General features: G+C 40.5%; 1 protein-coding gene across 1 annotated transcript in view; it reads right to left on the bottom strand.

Annotated features, from left to right (window-relative positions):
• The window catches only part of LOC128666801 (galectin-6), a 60,265-nt gene extending 41,838 nt beyond the window's left edge, over positions 1 to 18,427 (bottom strand). The window contains exon 1 of the mRNA XM_053721596.1: positions 18,273 to 18,427. Within this exon, the coding sequence (XP_053577571.1) occupies positions 18,273 to 18,317 (45 nt within the window). The 5' untranslated portion in view covers positions 18,318 to 18,427. The remainder of the gene's footprint in view (positions 1 to 18,272) is intronic.
• Positions 18,428 to 20,157: the final 1,730 nt, after the last annotated feature.

A 20,157-nucleotide genomic window follows, 5' to 3' on the forward strand; every position in this document is an offset into this window, starting at 1 on the left:
TCCCCTCAACGACCCCTCCACCGCTGGAGGACAAAAGGCTTATTGGGGAAGTGGGCATGGAAGGCACGGAGGAGGGCAGGAGCATGAACATCAGAGGAGGGAACCCAAGAACGCTCCTCTGGACCGTAGCCCCTCCAGTGAACCAAATACTGTACACGGCCCCTGGACATACAAGAGTCAATAATGCTGCTGACCTCATACTCCTCATGGTTGTCAACAAGGATAGGACGGGGACGAGGCAACACAGTGGTAAACCGATTACAAACCAATGGTTTCAAGAGGGAGACATGAAAAACATTGGAGATGCGCATAGCAGGAGGAAGGTCAAGAGCGTAAGCCACAGGATTAACCCGTCAGAGTATTCGAAAAGGACCAACATAATGGGGAGCCAATTTATTCGAAGGCACACAAAGGTTCAAGTTGCGGGAGGACAGCCAAACTCTCTCACCAACCTGGTAGGAAGGTGCGGGGAGACGCCTACGATCAGCCTGGAACTTTTGGCGCTGCATAGAACGATGAAGGCAATCCTTAATCTGCACCCATGTGGAACGGAGTTGCCGGAGATGCTCCTCCAAAGCCGGAATACCCTGAGACATGAATGAATCGGGCAACAAGGATGGTTGAAACCCATAATTCGCCATGAATGGGGATAACTTGGAGGAAGCATTAATAGCACTATTACGAGCAAACTCTGCCCAAGGTAACAGTTCAGACCAATTATTGTGGTGATCTGAGACATAGCAACGGAGGAACTGTTCCAGAGCTTGATTAGACTGTTCCACAGCCCCATTGGATTGAGGGTGATATGCAGAGGAGAAGGAAAGCTGGATCCCCATTTGAGCACAAAAGGAACGCCAAAAACTGGAGACAAACTGGCTACCCTGGCCCGACACTATCTCCTTGGGTAACCCATGTAAACGGAATACCTCCCTGGCAAAAATTGAAGCAAGCTCCTGAGCGGTAGGCAGCTGCATCAAGGGAATGCAATGTGACATTTTAGAAAAACGGTCAACCACCATAAGGATAACAGTATTGCCATTGGAAACAGGGAGATCGACAATGAAGTCCATGGAAAAATGTGTCCAAGGGCGCTCACCATTAGCAATAGGTTGAAGAAGACCCACAGGAAGACGTCGAGGAGTCTTTTTCTGTGCACAAACTGAGCAGGAGGCAACATACGCAGCAACATCAGAACGAAGACCTGGCCACCAGAATTGTCGAGTGACAGACCAAATCATTTGGTTCTTGCCTGGGTGACCTGGGCTTTAGGATAGTGGTAAGTGTGCAAAAGTTTAGTTCGAAGATTCTCAGGAACAAAACACTTACCACTAGGTTTCTCAGGAAGTGAATTGGTTTGTGCAGCCAGGATCTCCTCCCCCAAGGGAGAAGTCAAATTAGTACATATGGTAGCCAAAATATGGTCAGGAGGTATAACAGGAGTAGGTACAGACTACTCCTTGGACAGAGGCAAAAATTGTCGAGAGAGGGCATCAGCCCTAACATTCTTACTACCAGGCAGGTAGAAGACCACATAATTAAACCGAGACAAAAATAGCGCCCATCTGGCCTGTCGGGGCGACAAACGTTTTGCTTCAGATAGAAATTCTGGTCAGTAAGAATGAGCACTGGCACGCTAGTATCCTCGATAAGATGCCTCCATTCCTTAAGTGCCAAAATTATAGCCAGTAATTCCCTGTCGCCAATTTCATAATTGCACTCCGCTGGAGACAATTTCCTAGAGAAGAAACCACACGGATGCAAAGAACCGTCAGGCGTAGGACGTTGAGACAAGAGGGCACCTACTCCAGTCTCAGACGCATCGACCTCGAGAACGAAAGGCAGGACAGGGTTAGGATGAGCCAGAACTCGAGTGGCAGCAAAGGCAGTCTTAAGACTATCAAAGGCCTTAATGGCAGTAGGTGACCAATGGAGTGGATCATTCTCTTTACGGGTCATGTCTGTGATAGGTTTGACCAAGGAAGAAAAGTTTTTAATAAACTTTCTATAGTAAAGACCGTAGCTCCCTTGAGGCAGTCAAAGAGTTCCATAATAAGCGGAATAGGGTAAGCATTCTTAATGGTATGACGATTAAGACCCCTATAATCAATACATGGTCTTAACTCGCCACCCTTTTTCTTCACAAAGAAGAAGCCAGCCCCTGCAGGAGAGCAGGATTTGTGGATGATCCCCCGCGACAGAGCATCGGCAACATACTCCTCCATAGCACAATTCTCTGCAACAGACAGAGGGTACACCCGGCCCCGAGGAGGAATGGCTCCGGGTTGCAGGTCTATGGCACAATCGTAAGACCGGTGAGGAGGCAACGTACTGGCATGCACCTTGTCAAACACGTCTAGGAACTCTTGGTACTCCTCTGGCAATTGAGATATTGAAGAAGTGCACAAGACTTTAACTGGTTTCCGAAGGCAAGTGGAAATACATTGCGGGGACCATGACAAAATTTGGTACCTGCACTGGGATTGTGCTTTTGGAGCCAGGGATAACCCAGAACAACCGGAAAATGCGGAGAGTTTATCACCTGGAACTGGAGGGTTTCAAAATGGAGAGCCCCAACAGCCATGGACAACGGAGCAGTTTCGTGAGTAACGAGTGCGGGCTGAAGGGGCCTGCCATCAATGGCCTCAATAGCAAGCAGAACGGACCGAGGCAAAACAGGAATGGAGTGCTTTGATACAAAAGCACTGTCAATGAAATAGCCCGCAGCACTGGAATCAACAAGAGCCTGAGTGACTATGGAGGAGTCCACCCAGGAAAGGACAACCGTGACCAAAGGTTTCTCCTTAAGTGGTTCCGGGGACGAGGATAAACCACCCAAGGTCTGCCCCTGACAGGACCTTATGTGTGAACGTTTCCCGGCCATGTAGGACAAGACTTCAAAAGGTGGCCCTGTAACCCACAATAGAGGCTGAGCCCCTCCCTCCTCCTAAAGGCCCTCTCCGCTGCGGAGAGACGCGTGAATCCCAGCTGCATCGGCGCAGCAGTACCTGGTGACTCGGGACCAGGAGGCATGGGAGGAGAGGGAGGCATGGGTGGGAACGAACATTTAGGAGACAATGAAACAGGAGTCTTCCGCAAGCGCTCCTTGAAAGAGGGCCTCTCTCTGAGTCTGATGTCAATTAGGATAAAAAAAAGACACCAATGCCTCGAGATCCTCTGGTAAATCTCTGGCAGCAACTTCATCTTTGATCGCATCAGAGAGCCCATGAAAGAAGGCGGCAACAAGGGCTTCATTGTTCCAACCTATCTCTGCGGCAAGCGTACGGAACTCAATAGCATACTGAGCAACAGATCTTGTACCTTGCTGAATGGACATGAGTCGTATAGCAGCAGAGGAGGAGCGAGCCGGAACATCAAATACCCTTCGAAAGGAGGCCACAAATTCAGGGTAATTTGAAATCACAGGTTTATTAGTCTCCCACAAGGGATTAGCCCAGGCAAGAGCTGTGTCAGAGAGTAATGAGATGAGAAATCCCACCTTAGCTCTGTCAGAGGGAAATGCCTGAGGTAACATATCAAAGTAAATGCCCACCTGGTTCAAAAACCCTCTGCACTGAATAGGATCGCCTCCATATTGCTGAGGTAGAGGTGCAGAACTGGACATGCTCCTGGTAGGCATAGGTGCAGCAGCGGAAACAGGAGCAGCCATAACTTGCGGGACACTTTGGTCCCAATGTGCAGTGCGAGTCAGCAGGGTTTGCAGGGCTAGTGCAAATTGATCCAAGCGGTGATCCTGTTCATCCATCCTGGAAATTATGGCAGGTAAAGGTGGATTATTAGCACCATCAGGATTCATGTCCCTTGCGTAATGTCAGGGTGCCAGGAATCAGATTGAGACGAGAAGTGCAAAAATAATCACACCTTTATTAATAGCAGCAAATAATAAAAAGTCCACAAGTCAAATAACAAGCCAGGAGTCAAAACCAGAGCTGGTAGTCAGACGAGCCGAGTCAGGAGCCAAAGCGAATAGTCATATATAATAGTTTATGTAAGAATTTACCTGATAAATTCATTTCTTTCATATTGGCAAGAGTCCATGAGCTAGTGACGTATGGGATATAATTACATTCCTACCAGGAGGGGCAAAGTTTTCCAAACCTCAAAATGCCTATAAATACACCCCCCACCACACCCACAATTCAGTTTAACGAATAGCCAAGAAGTGGGGTGATAAGAAAGGAGCGAAAGCATCAACAAGGAATTGGAATAATTGTGCTTTATACAAAAAAATCATAACCACCATAAAAAGGGTGGGCCTCATGGACTCTTGCCAATATGAAAGAAATTAATTTATCAGGTAAGTTATTACATAAATTATGTTTTCTTTCATGTAATTGGCAAGAGTCCATGAAGCACACCCTTTTTAAGGTGGTTATGATTTTTTTGTATAAAGCACAATTATTCCAATTCCTTATTTTTGATGCTTTCGCTCCTTTCTTATCACCCCACTTCTTGGCTATTCGTTAAACTGAATTGTGGGTGTGGTGGGGGGTGTATTTATAGGCATTTTGAGGTTTGGGAAACTTTGCCCCTCCTGGTAGGAATGTATATCCCATACGTCACTAGCTCATGGACTCTTGCCAATATGAAAGAAATGAATTTATCAGGTAAGTTCTTACATAAATTATGTTTTCCTTGTTCCTGATTCCGGCTCGTCTGACTACCAGCTCTGGTTTTGACTCCTGGCTTGTTATTTGACTTGTGGTAGCCAAGAAGTGGGGTGATAAGAAAGGAGCGAAAGCATCAACAAAGAATTGGAATAATTGTGCTTAATACAAAAAAATCATAACCACCATATAAAGGGTGGGTCTCATGGACTCTTGCCAATATGAAAGAAATTAATTTATCAGGTAAGTTCTTACATAAATTATGTTTTCTTTCATGTAATTGGTAAGAGTCCATGAGCTAGTGACGTATGGGATAGCAAATACCCAAGATGGGTAACTCCACGCAAGAGTCACTAGAGAGGGAGGGATAAAAATAAAGACAGCCAATTCCGCTGAAAAAAGAATCCACAACCCAAATCAAAAAGTTTTATTCTTATAATGAAAAAAAATGAAATTATAAGCAGAAGAATCAAACTTAAACAGCTGCCTGAAGAACTTTTCTACCAAAAACTGCTTCTGAAGAAGAGAAAACATCAAAATGGTAGAATTTAGTAAAAGTATGCAAAGAAGACCAAGTTGCTGCTTTGCAAATCTGATCAACAGAAGCTTCATTCTTAAAAGCCCAGGAAGTACTAGAAACTGACCTAGTAGAATGAGCCGTAATCCTCTGAGGCAGGGATTTACCAGACTCCACATAAGCATGATGAATCAAAAGTTTTAACCAAGAAGCCAAAGAAATAGCAGAAGCTTTCTGACCTTTCTTAGGACCAGAAAAGATAATAAATAGACTTAGTAGCTTCAACATAATATTTCAAAGCTCTTACCACATCCAAAGAATCCAAAGATCTTTCCAAAGAATTCTTAGGATTAGGACACAAGGAAGGGACAACAATTTCTCTACTAATCTTGTTGGAATTCACAACCTTAGGTAAAAATTGAAATGAAGTCCGGAAAACCGCCTTATCCTGATGAAAAATCAGAAAAGGAGATTCACAAGGTAGAGCAGATATTTCAGAAACTCTTCTAGCAGAAGAGATCGCCAAAAGAAACAATACTTTCCAAGAAAGTAACTTAATATCCAGAGAATGCATAGGCTCAAACGGAGGAGCCTGTAAAGCTCTCAAAACCAAATTAAGACTCCAAGGAGGAGAGATTGACTTAATGACAGACTTGATACGAACCAAAGCCTGTACAAAACAAAGCCTGTGAAACAGAACAGAAAGAGCAGAGATTTGTCCTTTCAAGGAACTTGCGGACAAACCCTTATCCAAACCATCCTGAAGAAACCGTAAAATTCTAGGAATTCTAAAAGAATGCCAAGAGAACTTATGAGAGGAACACCATGAAATGTAAGTCTTCCAAACTCGGTAATAAATCTTTCTAGACACAGATTTACGAGCCTGCAACATAGTATTGATCACTGAGTCAGAGAAACCTCTATGACTAAGCGTTCAATCTCCATACCTTCAAATTTATTGATTTGAGATCCTGATGGAAAAACGGACCTTGAGATAGAAGGTCTGACCTTAACGGAAGTGGCCAAGGTTGGCAAATGGACATACGAACAAGATCCGTATACCAAAACCTGTGTGGCTATGCTGGAGCCACCAGCAGAACAAACGAACGTTCCATTATGATTTTGGAAATCACTCTTGGAAGAAGAACTAGAGGCGGAAAGATATAAGCAGGTTGATAATTCCAAGGAAGTGACAACGCATCCACTGCTTCCGCCTGAGGATCCCTGGATCTGGACAGATACCTGGGAAGTTTCCTGTTTAGATGAGAAGCCATCAGATCTATTTCTGGAAGCCCCCATATCTGAACAATCTGAAGAAACACCTCTGGGTGAAGAGACCATTCTCCCGGATGTAAAGTCTGGCGACTGAGATAATCCGCTTCCCAATTGTCTATACCTGGGATATGAACCGCAGAGATTAGACAGGAGCTGGATTCCGCCCATGCAAGTATCCGAGATACTTCTTTCATAGACTGAGGACTGTGAGTCCCACCTTGATGATTGACATACGCCACGGTTGTGACATTGTCTGTCTGAAAACAAATAAACGATTCTCTCTTCAGAAGAGCTGAACTGAAGAGCTCTGAAAATCGCACGGAGTTCCAAAATATTGATTGGTAATCTCGCCTCTTGAGATTTCCAAACCCCCTGCACTGTCAGAGATCCCCAGACAGCTCCCCAACCTGAAAGACTTGCATCTGTTGAAATCACAGTCCAGGTTGGATGAACAAAAGAGGCCCATTGAACTAAACGGTGGTAATTTAACCACCAAGTCAGAGATAGTCGAGTATTGGGATTTAAGGATATCAATTGTGATATCTTTGTATAATCCCTGCACCAAAGGTTCAGCATACAAAGCTGAAGAGGTCTCATGGGAAAACGAGGAAAGGGGATCGCGTCCGATGCTGCAGTCATGAGACCTAAAACTTCCATGCACATAGCTACTGAAGGGAATGACCGAGACTGCAGGTTCCGACAAGCTGAAACCAATTTCAGACGTCTTTTGTCTGTTAGAGACAAAGTCATGGATACTAAATCTATTTGGAATCCCAAAAAGGTTACCCTTGTCTGAGGGATCAAGGAACTTTTTGGTAAATTGATCCTCCAACCATGTTTTTGAAGAAACAAAACGAGTTGATTTGTGTGAGATTCTGCAGAATGTAAAGACTGAGCAAGTACCAAGATATCGTCCAAATAAGGAAACACTGCAATACCCCGCTCTCTGATTACAGAGAGAAGGGCACCGAGAACCTTTGAGAAGATCCTTGGAGCTGTTGCTAGGCCAAAAGGAAGAGCAACAAACTGGTAATGCTTGTTTAGAAAAGAAAATCTCAGGAACTGAAAGTGATCTGGATGAATTGGAATATGAAGATATGCATCCTGTAAGTCTATTGTGGACATATAATGCCCTTGCTGAACAAAAGGCAGAATAGTCCTTATAGTCACCATTTTGAATGTTGATATCCTTACATAACGATTCAAACTTTTTAGATCCAGAACTGGTCTGAAAGAATTCTCTTTCTTTGGTACAATGAACAGATTTGAATAAAACCCCAGACCCCGTTCCAGATATGGAACTGGCACAATTACCCAAGATGACTCCAGGTCTGAAACACATTTCAGAAAAGCCTGAGCCTTTACTGGGTTTATTGGAATGCGTGAGAGAAAGAACCTTCTCACAGGCGGTCTTACCTTGAAACCTATTCTGTACCCTTGAGAAACAATGTTCTGAATCCAATGATTTTGAATTGAATTGATTCAAACATCTTTGAAAATCGTAATCTGCCCCCTACCAGCTGTGCTGGAATGAGGGCCGCACCTTCATGCGGACTTGGGGGCTGGTTTTGATTTTCTAAAAGGCTTGGATTTATTCCAGACTGGAGAAGGCTTCCAATTGGAAAACGTTACTTTAGGGGAAGGGTCAGGCTTCTGTTCCTTATTCTGACGAAAGGAACGAAAACGGTTAGCAGCCCTAAATTTACCCTTAGATTTTTTATCCTGAGGCAAAAAAGCTCCCTTCCCCCCAGTGACAGTTGAAATAACAGAATCCAACTGAGAACCAAATAATTTATTACCTTGGAAAGAAAGAGATAGCAATGTTGACTTAGAAGTCATATCAGCATTCCAAGATTTAAGCCATAAAGCTCTTCTAGCTAAAATAGCTAAAGACATATACCTGACATCAATTCTAATGATATCAAAAATGGCATCACAAATGAAATTATTAGCATGTTGAAGAAGCTTAACAATGCTATACACATTATGATCTGGTACTTGTTGCACTAAAGCCTCCAACCAAAAGGTTGAAGATGCAGCAACATCAGCCAAAGAAATAGCAGGCCTAAGAAGATTACCTGAACATAAATAAGCCTTCCTTAGAAAAGATTCAAGCTTCCTATCTAAAGGATCTTTAAAAGAAGTACTATCTGCCGTAGGAATAGTAGTACGTTTAGCAAGAGTAGAGATAGCCCCATCAACTTTGGGGATTTTTTCCCAAAACTCCAATCTATCAGCCGGCAAAGGGTACAGTCTCTTGAACCTTAAAGAAGGAGTAAATGAAGTACCTAAACTATTCCATTCCCTAGAAATTACATCTGAAATATCATCAGGAACTGGAAAAACCTCTGGAATAACTACATGTGGTTTAAAAACCGAATTTAAACGTTTACTGGTTTTAATATCAAGAGGACTAGACTCCTCCATATCTAATGCAATCAACACCTCTTTTAGTAAAGAACGAATAAACTCCATATTCAATAAATATGAAGATTTGTCAGTGCCAATATCTGAGGCAGAATCTTCTGAACCAGATAGATCCTCATCAGAGATAGATAAATCAGAATGTTGGCGGTGATTTAAAAATTCATCTGATTTATGAGAAGTTTTAAAAGACCTTTTACGTTTATTAGAAGGTGGTATAACAGACAGAGCCTTCTGAATAGAATTAGAAACAAATTCTCTTACATTAACAGGAATATCTTGAACATTAGATGTTGAAGGAACAACAACAGGTAATGGACTACTACTAATGGAAATATTATCAGCTTTTGAAAGTTTATCATGACAACTAACACAAACTACAGCCAGAGGAACAGTAACCACAAGTTTACAACAAATGCACTTAGCTTTGGTAGAACCGACATCAGGCAGCAGCTTTCCAGAAGTAGACTCTGATACAGGGTCAGATTGCGACATCTTTCAATATGTAATAGAAAAAACAACATATAAAGCAAAATTATCAAATTCCTTAAATGACAGTTTTAGGAATGGGAAAAAATGCAAACAGAACAAGCCTCTAGGAACCAGAAGCAAAAAAGAAACTGAGACTTAAATAATGTCAAGAAAACTGGCGCCAAGAATGACGCCCACAATTGACAATTTTTTTGGCGCCAAAAACGTCTGCAACAAACATGAGCTTCATAGATGACGCAACTACGTGAAAACTCTAGGCGTCAACTACAACGCCGGAAATGACGTCATAAACGTCAACAAACTTAATTTTCACGCCAAAAATGACGCAATAAATTCTAGCATTTTTTGCACCCACGAGCCTAACAGCCCGCAATTTAGAAAGAAAAGTCAATTTTGAAAAATTTTCAGGTAAGAACATTTTTTATTCATATGCATTTCCCAAAAAATGAAACTGACAGTCTGAATGAAGGAAATATACTGATTAACCTGACTCCTGGCAAATATAAGTATAAAACATATGTTTAGAACTTTACATATAAAGTGCCAAACTATAACTGAGAGTGTCATAAATAAAATAAGACATACTTACCAAAAGACACTCATCTACATTTAGTAGATAGCCAAACCAGTACTGAAACGAGAATCAGTAGAGGTAATGGTATATAAGAGTATATCGTCGATCTGAAAAGGGAGGTAGGAGAAGAGATCTCTACGACCGATAACAGAGAACCTATGAAATAGATCCCCGATAGGATGACCATAGCATTCATTAAGCAATACTCCCTTCACATCCCTCTGTCATTCACTGCACTCTGAGAGAAAAACCGGGCTTCAGCATGCTGAGAAGCGCATATCAACGTAGAAATCTAGCACAAACTTACTTCACCACCTCCATAGGAGGCAAAGTTTGTAAAACTGAATTGTGGGTGTGGTGGGGGTGTATTTATAGGCATTTTGAGGTTTGGGAAACTTTGCCCCTCCTGGTAGGAATGTATATCCCATACGTCACTAGCTCATGGACTCTTGCCAATTACATGAAAGAAAACAGCAGAGTCAGGAACAAGCCAGGGATCAGGAACCAGGAAGGACGTCAGGCAGCCAGGTAAGACACAGGCGCTCTCACAAACAGGTCTGAGACAACGCAAGGGCAAAGCATACTGAACAGAGGCCCTTTAAATAATAAGTGGTGCATCCCCCACAATGCACCAAGACAGGAAGAGAGGTGAGTAAAATGGCTGCCAGCAGCACATGGCAAACACAACAGGGAAAAAACCCTGACACTAGTACACCGAGTTACACACACACACAGACTCACTAGTGCACAGACTTACTCTCACATACACAGACTCAGTGCACAGACTTACTCTCACATACACAGACGTCACTCACTAGTGCACAGACTTACTCTCAAATACACAGATTTACTCTCACACACACAGACTTACTGGTGCGCAGACATACACTCACAAAAGGCAGACTGACTAGTGCACAGACTCACATACACAGACTCACTTGTACATATATAAATTAAAATACACATACACTGACACAACCATACACACTCACACTAGCATGCACATACACTTACATGATCACACATACACTTACAACACAAAGACTCACTCTGGCACACAAGATTCAATATTCAGAAAAGTTTAAACATATTTAAATTTTAATAGAGTTTTAAGTGAAATGGAAAAATTATTAATAACTTAATACTACAAACTTGGTTTCATTTTGTAATTAGGGCTTTGTGTAAACTGAATTTACAAGTCTCTACCCTACAACATTACAGGGGGGGAATCATGCACCAGGGCCCTCTGTGCATGAGGTCCGCCACTGCATATAGCTACAACTAAATGTGTGTTATGTGACATGTACTCTTTGTGCCCTATAGCTACAGTTAATTCTTTATGTGACATATTCTTGTGCCCTATAGCTACAGCTAAATGAGTGTTATGTGACATATACTTTGTGCCCTTATAGCACTTTATTTTGGTTTTGTTGTGGTTTTATTTTTTTAAATGTAGTTTATTTTTTCATACCAACCAATTGACAAAATACAGTGAATATAGAGTGTTGGAAATTGTAAATGTTTTTGTAATATACTTGCCATGTTAGAAATAGTGAGTGGAGGGGGGGCCCTCTTTGCCCGGGTCTCTTTTTGGTCCCAGTCCGGCCCTGACACACACTAACCCACACATCGCCTCTTTCCCACACACTCAAAGACACTAACTCCCTCACACACATTTTATCTCGCACATAGAAAGGCACTGACAAACACAAAGACATACACACACCTACACAAAGACACACACGCAAGAGAGAAATAACTGTAGGCGCATGCAATATGTTGCAAATGTACAATGTCACCTTTTTGGCTGTTTCCCACAAAACCCAGACATTTGCATTTTCGGGTCTGACTAAGCTTCAAACCCGGACACACAAATGTAAACCCTAAGTGTCTGGGAAATTCCTGGACAGGTGGCAACCCTATGTGTAACGCACCACAGTGCTAATAATTTTGCGCTTCATTTGTATTATAGGCCAATTTCTTTAATCTATGTTGTATGTATAGTGCACAAGACACATGCACACTCCAGAGCATACCTCTGTATGCTCTCATGAAAAGGAGCTGTGTTTCATTAAAGGAAGTTGTTTTTTTAATTGTACACTTTATTCTTGGTAAGAAGCATGTGAAGCATTCAGGTGACTTATTTAATAAAACCCAGTACATATCATTCCAGATGCCCAGGGGGAAAAAACAAAGATGTTGGCTATTAAAGGGACAGTAAACACCCTGTACTCACAAGACATTAATGTTGTGTTGCTATAGAATAATAGCATCTTGTTTACTGCAATTATTTTCTAATAGTCAAACTTCACCCACTGCTTGCTCTGAACACAACAAGGCTAATCATGGTGATTATGTTAGTGTAAAGTGCATTGTTTTGCAGTGGTTATCAATGAAAGCCAATTGGGGACATATATGCAGCAAGATTAGCCTTGAGCAGTCAGAGTGCATTTTAAGTTCTGAGAAAATCCTCAATTCAGAGCAATAGTAATGTTCAACTAGGGAATAAAATAATATTGATCCCCAGGCAGCATATTCATTAGTGGTGTTCCAGGAGGAATACAATGCCAGTTTGTAGGTTATATGCCGCCAGCTAATATTCACATCAAACTACATGTAAATCTTCCTTAAATCACTGCCTAATTCACAGACCTATAAAGTCAGGGTTAACCTTTTTGCCTGATGCATAGACCAACAAAGCATCGATTAACTCCATCCCTCGATAAATAGACCTACAGGACAGTGATTAATCTCCCCCCCCCCTTTTCCTGATACACATAGGCCTAGAGAGTGGTGATTAAAGGGACATTTTTGGAACCTAGGTTGCACTGAAGTATCTGAAGGAGCGTTTCTGCATATGTGCAAAAACATCAGCACTAGGTAGCAGTAAAAGCTTGATTTCAACATGGCAGCACCCATGACTAGAGAGAGGCAGGGAATAGCATGCTTATAAACTGTATTTATTGTTATGTACCTTTATACTCTCTCCCTGCAGGGTAGTGATATACCCTTTTCATGATAAAGATATACATAATAGTGATTAATCCCTTCCCTAATACACAAAGCTACAGGGCAGTGGTTAACCCCCTCCATGATACACACAGTCCCCTACAGAGCAGAGATTAACATCTTCCCTGATACATAGACCAGCAGGGCAGTGATTTACCCCTTCTCTGATTCACACAAACCTATAGGGCAGTGATTAACCCCCTCCATAATACACACAGTCCCCTACAGAGCAGATAATGACATCTTCCCTGATACATAGACCAGCAGGGCAATGGACTAACCCCTTCTCTGATAGACACCTACAGAGCAAAGATTAACCCCTTCCCTGATACATAGGACAGCAATTAACCCCTTCCCTGATACATAGGACAGCAATTAACGCTTTGTATTATACACAGATCTCAGGATAAACCCCTATAGGCAGATAGGTGACTAACCACTTCCCTTAGACCCCCCCCCCCCACCGGCAACATAGGGATTAACCCATTCAGGGATAATGTGCTTTGACTGGCAGAGGAGGTATTCTGGAATGAGGGCAGGTACAGACATAGCTGTAAAATCAGCTTTGTGGGAAAAGGAATGTTATGGGTGTGACAGTCTTCTTCTACAGTGCGATATGTGTGTGATACACATTGTAAAAGAATCATTGTATACTAGGTTGTTGCATTGTCTTTTAGCAATTTCAGTCCTATACAAAGATGTCAATTTAACCCCATCTGGCAGGATAGTTTAGAACAGTAACACCTGGTAAATATCTGCATGAAATAAACATTGAGTATATTTAAAGGGACAGTGTCCTTTAAATTTGATTTCCCCTTAAATGTGTTTCATATGCCTTATTAGTTGCAGAATATAAATGTATGGTAAATTGCTTCCCCTTTATTTTTAAAAATCTGTTTTAGTTTTTGAAACCACTTAAAATTGGCTGAGCTTGCAGGGAGAACAGATTTCATTATCTTATCACTCTCTACAAACACAAAGACTTCCTTATTTGATCTCGGTCTGAAATAACATTTGAAAGCGAAAATTTTAGTTCCTATATCTCCACCCCCACTGGTATTGTGATGTAATTTGCTGGATCTCGTTTACATAGCTGTTCTGTACAGATGGCTGCAGAAGTGACATTTTTAGCATAGGTGGCGGTTGCAACAGGCAAAAGCAGTCATCTCAAATATCAAAATAAAGGTAAACTGTATGTTAACTATTTAATACACTCCAGAAGGTGAAATGGATCAATGTGAAAATTGAAATGTAACTTATTCAGCTATAGCATGCAATTTTAAACAACTTTCCAATCAACATCTGTTATCTAATTTGTTTTATTTTCTTGGTATCCTTTGTTAAAAAGAATATCTTTATATGCTCAGGAGCAGCAATGTACTGCTGGGAGCTAGCTGGGCATATATGCCTTTTGTTACGGGCTCACTCAATATGTTCAGCTAGCTCCCAGTAGTGAATTGCTGCTGCTTCAAATTTGATAATAAAATTAAATTTGAAAGTTGTTTAAAATTGTATTCTCCATCAGGACTCCCGGGACACAGGGCATTTTGGTAATGGGCGAGGATATGAATGAGGCTGTGCAGATTTCTGCATTCAGTTCTGCTCTTTTTGGAGCTGAATTGAATCCTTTGTGAGATTAACACACTAGGATCTGGATTTGCACAGATCTTAGTGTGGTGATCTCTCACAAGAATACATCCGGCTCTGAAAAGACTCTATTTCCCTATTCAGATCTTCAGAAGGGATAACAATTCCCATATTACTGTGCAATTTACAGACTATTTTGCTGATAAAATTTACTCTGAAGCACAAAAAGAGGAGGACGCACCCAAAAAAAAACTCTGCAGCTTTTCACATCGAACAGCCTCTTTGTTAAAGATAATAGATCAAATATCTATCTAGTCTCACTGGTTTCTCCAGTTCCTACATCATTCACTTAAAGGGATACGAAAGTCACATTTTTTTTCTTTCATGATTCGGTTAGAGCATGTCATTTTAAACAACTTTATCATTTCCTTCTGATATTTTTTCTTTGTTCTCTTGGTATCTTTTGTTGAAAAGCAGGGACATAAGGAGCAGTCCCATTTCTTTAACATTATATGGCAGCAGTTTTGCAAGAATGTAGTCCATTTGCATTAACACTAGAGGGCAGCACTATTTCCTGCTATGTAGTTACCCAGATGCCTACCTAGGTATCTCTTCAACACAGAATATCATGGGAACGAAGCTAATTTGTTAAAAGAAGTAAATCAGAAACCTTTCTAAAATAGTTTGCTTTGTCTGAATCACAAAATAAAATGTTTGGGTTTCATATCCCTTTAAAGAGATAGAAAGGTCAAAACTGAAATGTGCATTAATGCATTTAGATTTTAAATAGAAGCATTGTTGCAATATAGTTCCATTAGCAAAAATGCTTCTAGTAAGAGTTATTAATGGTTTTCAGCAGCATATGCAGATATCCTGTGTGTGGCTGTGCACCAATATTCACTATAGCTTATTAGAGTCAGTTGCTTATATGACACAAATGAAGTCTTTACAGATGCAATACACACAACCAGCAGATCTCTGAGCTTAAATACTGGCTCTCACAGCATATGTGCATATGCCACTGAAAAACAGTAACTATTATTAGAAGTACTTTTGCAAAAATGCTCCAATTTAAAACTGAAATGCACCCATAGATATTCCAACTTTGATCTTTAGATCTCTTTAACCCCTGCATTATTAAAGGGACACTGAACCCACATTTTTTTCTTTTGCGATTCAGATAGAGCATGCAATTTAAAGCAACTTTCTAATTTACTCCTATTATCAAATTTTCTTCGTTCTCTTATATCTTTATTTGAAAAGCAAGAATGTAAGTTTAGATGCCGGCCCATTTTTGGTGAACAACCTGGGTTGTTCTTGCTGATTGGTGGATAAATTCACCCACCAATAAACAAGTGCTGTCCACAATGCTGAACCAATAATTGGCTGGCTTTTTAGCTTAGATGCCTTCTTTTCCAAATAAAGATAGCAAGAGAACGAAGAAAAATTGTTGATAGGAGTAAATTAGAAAGTTGCTTAAAATTGCTGCTCTATCTGAATCATGAAAGAAAAAAATTGAGTTCAGTGTCCCTTTAAGTGAAAAAGTCACATAGAAAAAAATAGGGACCAGAAAGACCTCATTGTAAGTGAAAGTTAGACCCTTTGTTTTAAAAATAGCAGTTGATCTCACTTTACAGCTTAAAGGGACATTTCAGATTGATTGAGAGAACTAGTTAGTGCTAAAGAGGTTTTTGTTGCCCCCTAACACCCCAAATATTTTAGCTATTTTCTCATATTTGTAACAACGAGAGGCCAGGAATGCATTATAGGGGATATGCAACCACCTTGACAACTAGGGAATATTGGAACATAATAAAAGGTTTGGAGGGAATGGGGCGTAGGAGAACATATATGCCACATAATTGCACCTTAAAATTTGCTACCTCCTCTAATTTATATTTCCATACTAAAGGCCTAGTTGGCTCTGAAGAACCTTATTTCCCTGCTATTGAAACAGGACCCCAATTAGGGTTGCCACCTAAACCATGTTTTGCGAGACACTTATGAGTTACACATGTTTCAGGGTGTGCAGGGAGGAACATGTATTGTGCTGTTTATCAGCACTATTCATGTGATGTCTAGAGGCAAAATGCTTACCCTGCAGCATGTATAACTCATAAGTGTCCAGGAAAACATGGCCGAGGTGACAACCCTAATACATTATGATGCTGTATGGAGTTAGTAATGTGTGGCTGAGACTTTCAGCTAAATACAGTTAGTTAGGGTTGCCACCTCAGCCATGTTTTCCTAGACACTTATGAGTTACACATGCTGCAGGGTGGAACATGTATTGTGTTTCTGGACAGCACTATTCATATTCCTCCCTGCACACCCTGCAGCATGTGTAACTTATAAGTGTTCTGTATTTTAAGGGACGTGTGGCACCCCTACAGTTAGTGGAATGTAACTGTCCCATATACAAAACTAAAGGACGTTAAAGGTCTCTGTGCACTCCCATTTGTCACTGCTATTCGTATACAGGGGAAGGTAAAGCTTTTTCTTATATCAGGGCATAGACTGCTTGAATTTGCCCCAATACATTTTATTTCTGTCTTGTATCAAACTCCAGGTTGGTATCAGATTTTACCTTTACAAGTTTACCACCCCTGATACAAAATCATTGCATACAAAGCAGCTGCAGGAACACCCTTTCAAATGGTCTTGTCTCTCTCCCTTCAGCTTGATTTGCAGCTAGCTAACAATTTAATACACTGCCCTTAAATATGCAGACACAGGCTTACAATTTAGTATAGATGGCACTAGTTGTGTACTTAATCTGGGTGCATGGATAGACAGTGTAGATGGATGTAGATTAGATAGATAGATAAACATAAAAAGTGATAGAAACATATAGAGAGAGTGGTAGAAAGATAGATATATAAACATATAAAGTGATAGAAAAACAGTGGTAGAGAGATAGACAGAGTGATAGGAAGATACAGATATATATATATATATATATATATATATATATATATATATATATATATATATATATATATATAAAGTGATAGAAACATGTAGATAGATAGTGAAGTGAAAAACATATAGAAAAAGTGGTAGAAAGATAGATAAATAAACAGAGTGATAGAAACATAGAAAGAGTGATAGAGATAAACATATAAAGTGATATAAACATAGAGAGTGGTAGAAAGATAGACAGAGTGATAGAAAGAGAGATATATATATATATATAGAAAGTGATAGAACATGTAGATAGATAGATAGACAGATAGATAGATAAAATGAAAGACATATAGAAAGAGTGGTAGAAAGAGATAAAGTGATAAACATATAAAGTGATAGAAACATAGAGAGAGTGGTAGATAGATAGATAGACAGACAGCACCTGGATTAGTATGTGCCACACCCTGGCTGGTAGTTTTTGTCTGCCACACCTTGCAAATTCTGAATCGTCAAAAAAAATTAGTTACCTTGAATTATATTCTGTCTAAAGATTGATGCAGCTTTTAAAACTTCCAAAATGAACCCCAGCCCATATAACTTAGTATTAATAAATATATTTACTCTAATTATATAAATAGTATATCTAGAGCCAGTTTTTGCACAAAATGCAGCATTTTATCTATAGTCCCAAGATCATTTGCCCATTGTTACGTCACCTGCTTCAAGCATTGTCATCCTACCATCTCTCTTGGAAATTTGTTCCATGTATCTACCATTTCCCCCACATTTATGTTCCAAAAATAATAAAAAAAAACAATTTATGTGACTCACAGTCCAAAACTGACAGCCAGTGTATACTCACGGGGTTGTAGGCAGGCTGATAACCGGGTGCAGGTACAAAACTCATGGCTGTGTTAGGTTGAGTGTTGAGCAGAGTAAGAAGATAATTCGCCTGCACACAGGGAGATGCCTTTTTATTGTGCTGGAGGTGGGGACAGCCCAATACCTATCCCAGCATCAGCTCCTAAAACTTGCAGATCCACTTTCCCTGAAAACGGTGGTGTGTGGCGACTCCTACTGGTAAACTGGAACTGCTAAACTGAGAGAGAGAGAGAGAGAGAGAGAGAGAGAGAGAGAGAGAGAAATACAGTGACTCCTGCTGGTAACTAGTATTCTAGTCATCTTTGCGCGCAAAAGCAAGGGGTATAGTGAGTATCTGTCCCAGGGCTATATATATATATATATATACATACACACAAAAGATAAAAACTTAACATTTAAAGTGCCCATAACCAAAGCTATATGAGTGTCTATATATAAAAATATAAAAAACATACTTGCCCATAGACACTCGTCCACCATCAAGCAAGTAGTGGACAGCCAAACCAGTACTGAAACATAGCAGCAAAGGTAATGGAATAGGAGTATAATGTAGATATGTAAAAGGAGGCAGAAGACGAGTCCCTGCGACCAAATTTACAGAGGGCCTATGAAGGATTTCCCATGAGGCGAAACTATCATATCACAAGCCATACCACAAATACATCCCTCTGACAAGCACTGTACTTCAACATAAGCTGAAAACCCCTTTCATTGAAGAAATCATGCACATCTTCATGCTTCAACCACCTTCAACCACCTCCAACGGAGGCAAAGTAAAGACTGAGGTATGTGTTAGGTGGGAGGGGTTTTATATGGCTCTTGGGGTTTGGGAGACTTTGCCTCCTCCTAGTGGTAGGAATATAATTCCCATGAGTAATGGATCATGGACTTTCGCCACCTATATAAAAGAAACATAATTTATGCTTACCTGATAAATTAATTTGTTTCATGGTGGTGAGATTCCATGATCCATAACTCCTGGGAATTACTCTTACCACTCTGAGGAGGCAAAGATTCCCAAACCCCAAGTGCTCTATAAAACCCTTCCCACCGTACTGGAAAGTATTCTGACGTATAGCCAAGCAAAAAACGTAGGAAAATAATTAAGAGCAAAAAAAAAGGTGTGTAAAAAGAAATAGACCATCACCAGAAAAATAACAGGGTGGGGTGTTGTGCACTCTCACCACCATTAGTCCAGGGAACGAGTACCCAAGCTGTGGAATAGACAAGTAATGAGAAACAAAGGGTTGGATATGAAGAAAATATTTTTCACAGTGAAACAATCGACAATCCAAAGAAAACCCAAAGAAAAAAAAAAAGGTATATGTCTCTTTTAAAAACATCCGACAGGTAAAAACAAAATTAGCCTTGAAAATTTGGTCAACTGAAGCTTTATTCTTAAAATCCCAAGAAGAGGAAACTGATGTGGTAGAATGAGCAGTAATCCATTTAGGAGGGGGGCTGTCCTGCCTCCAAGTAAGCCTAATGAATCAAAAGAAGCTTTCTGCCCTTTCCTGGAACCAGAAAAGTGGACAAACAAACTAGAAGTTTGGCTGAAATCCTTAGTAGCGTGTACATAAAACTTTGACGTTCTAACAACATCCAAATTATGGAAAAGCCTCTTCAAAGAACTTTTTGGATTAGGGCACAAAGAAGGGACAACAATTTGCTGACTTACATTATCCGAAGACATAACGTTGGGTAAAAACATAATTTATGTAAGAACTTATCTGATAAATTCATTTCTTTCATATTAGCAAGAGTCCATGAGCTAGTGACGTATGGGATATACATTCCTACCAGGAGGGGCAAAGTTTCCCAAACCTCAAAATGCCTATAAATACACCCCTCACCACACCCACAAA

The sequence above is a fragment of the Bombina bombina genome, chromosome 7, assembly GCF_027579735.1.
Source record: "Bombina bombina isolate aBomBom1 chromosome 7, aBomBom1.pri, whole genome shotgun sequence".
Lineage (NCBI taxonomy): Eukaryota > Metazoa > Chordata > Amphibia > Anura > Bombinatoridae > Bombina > Bombina bombina.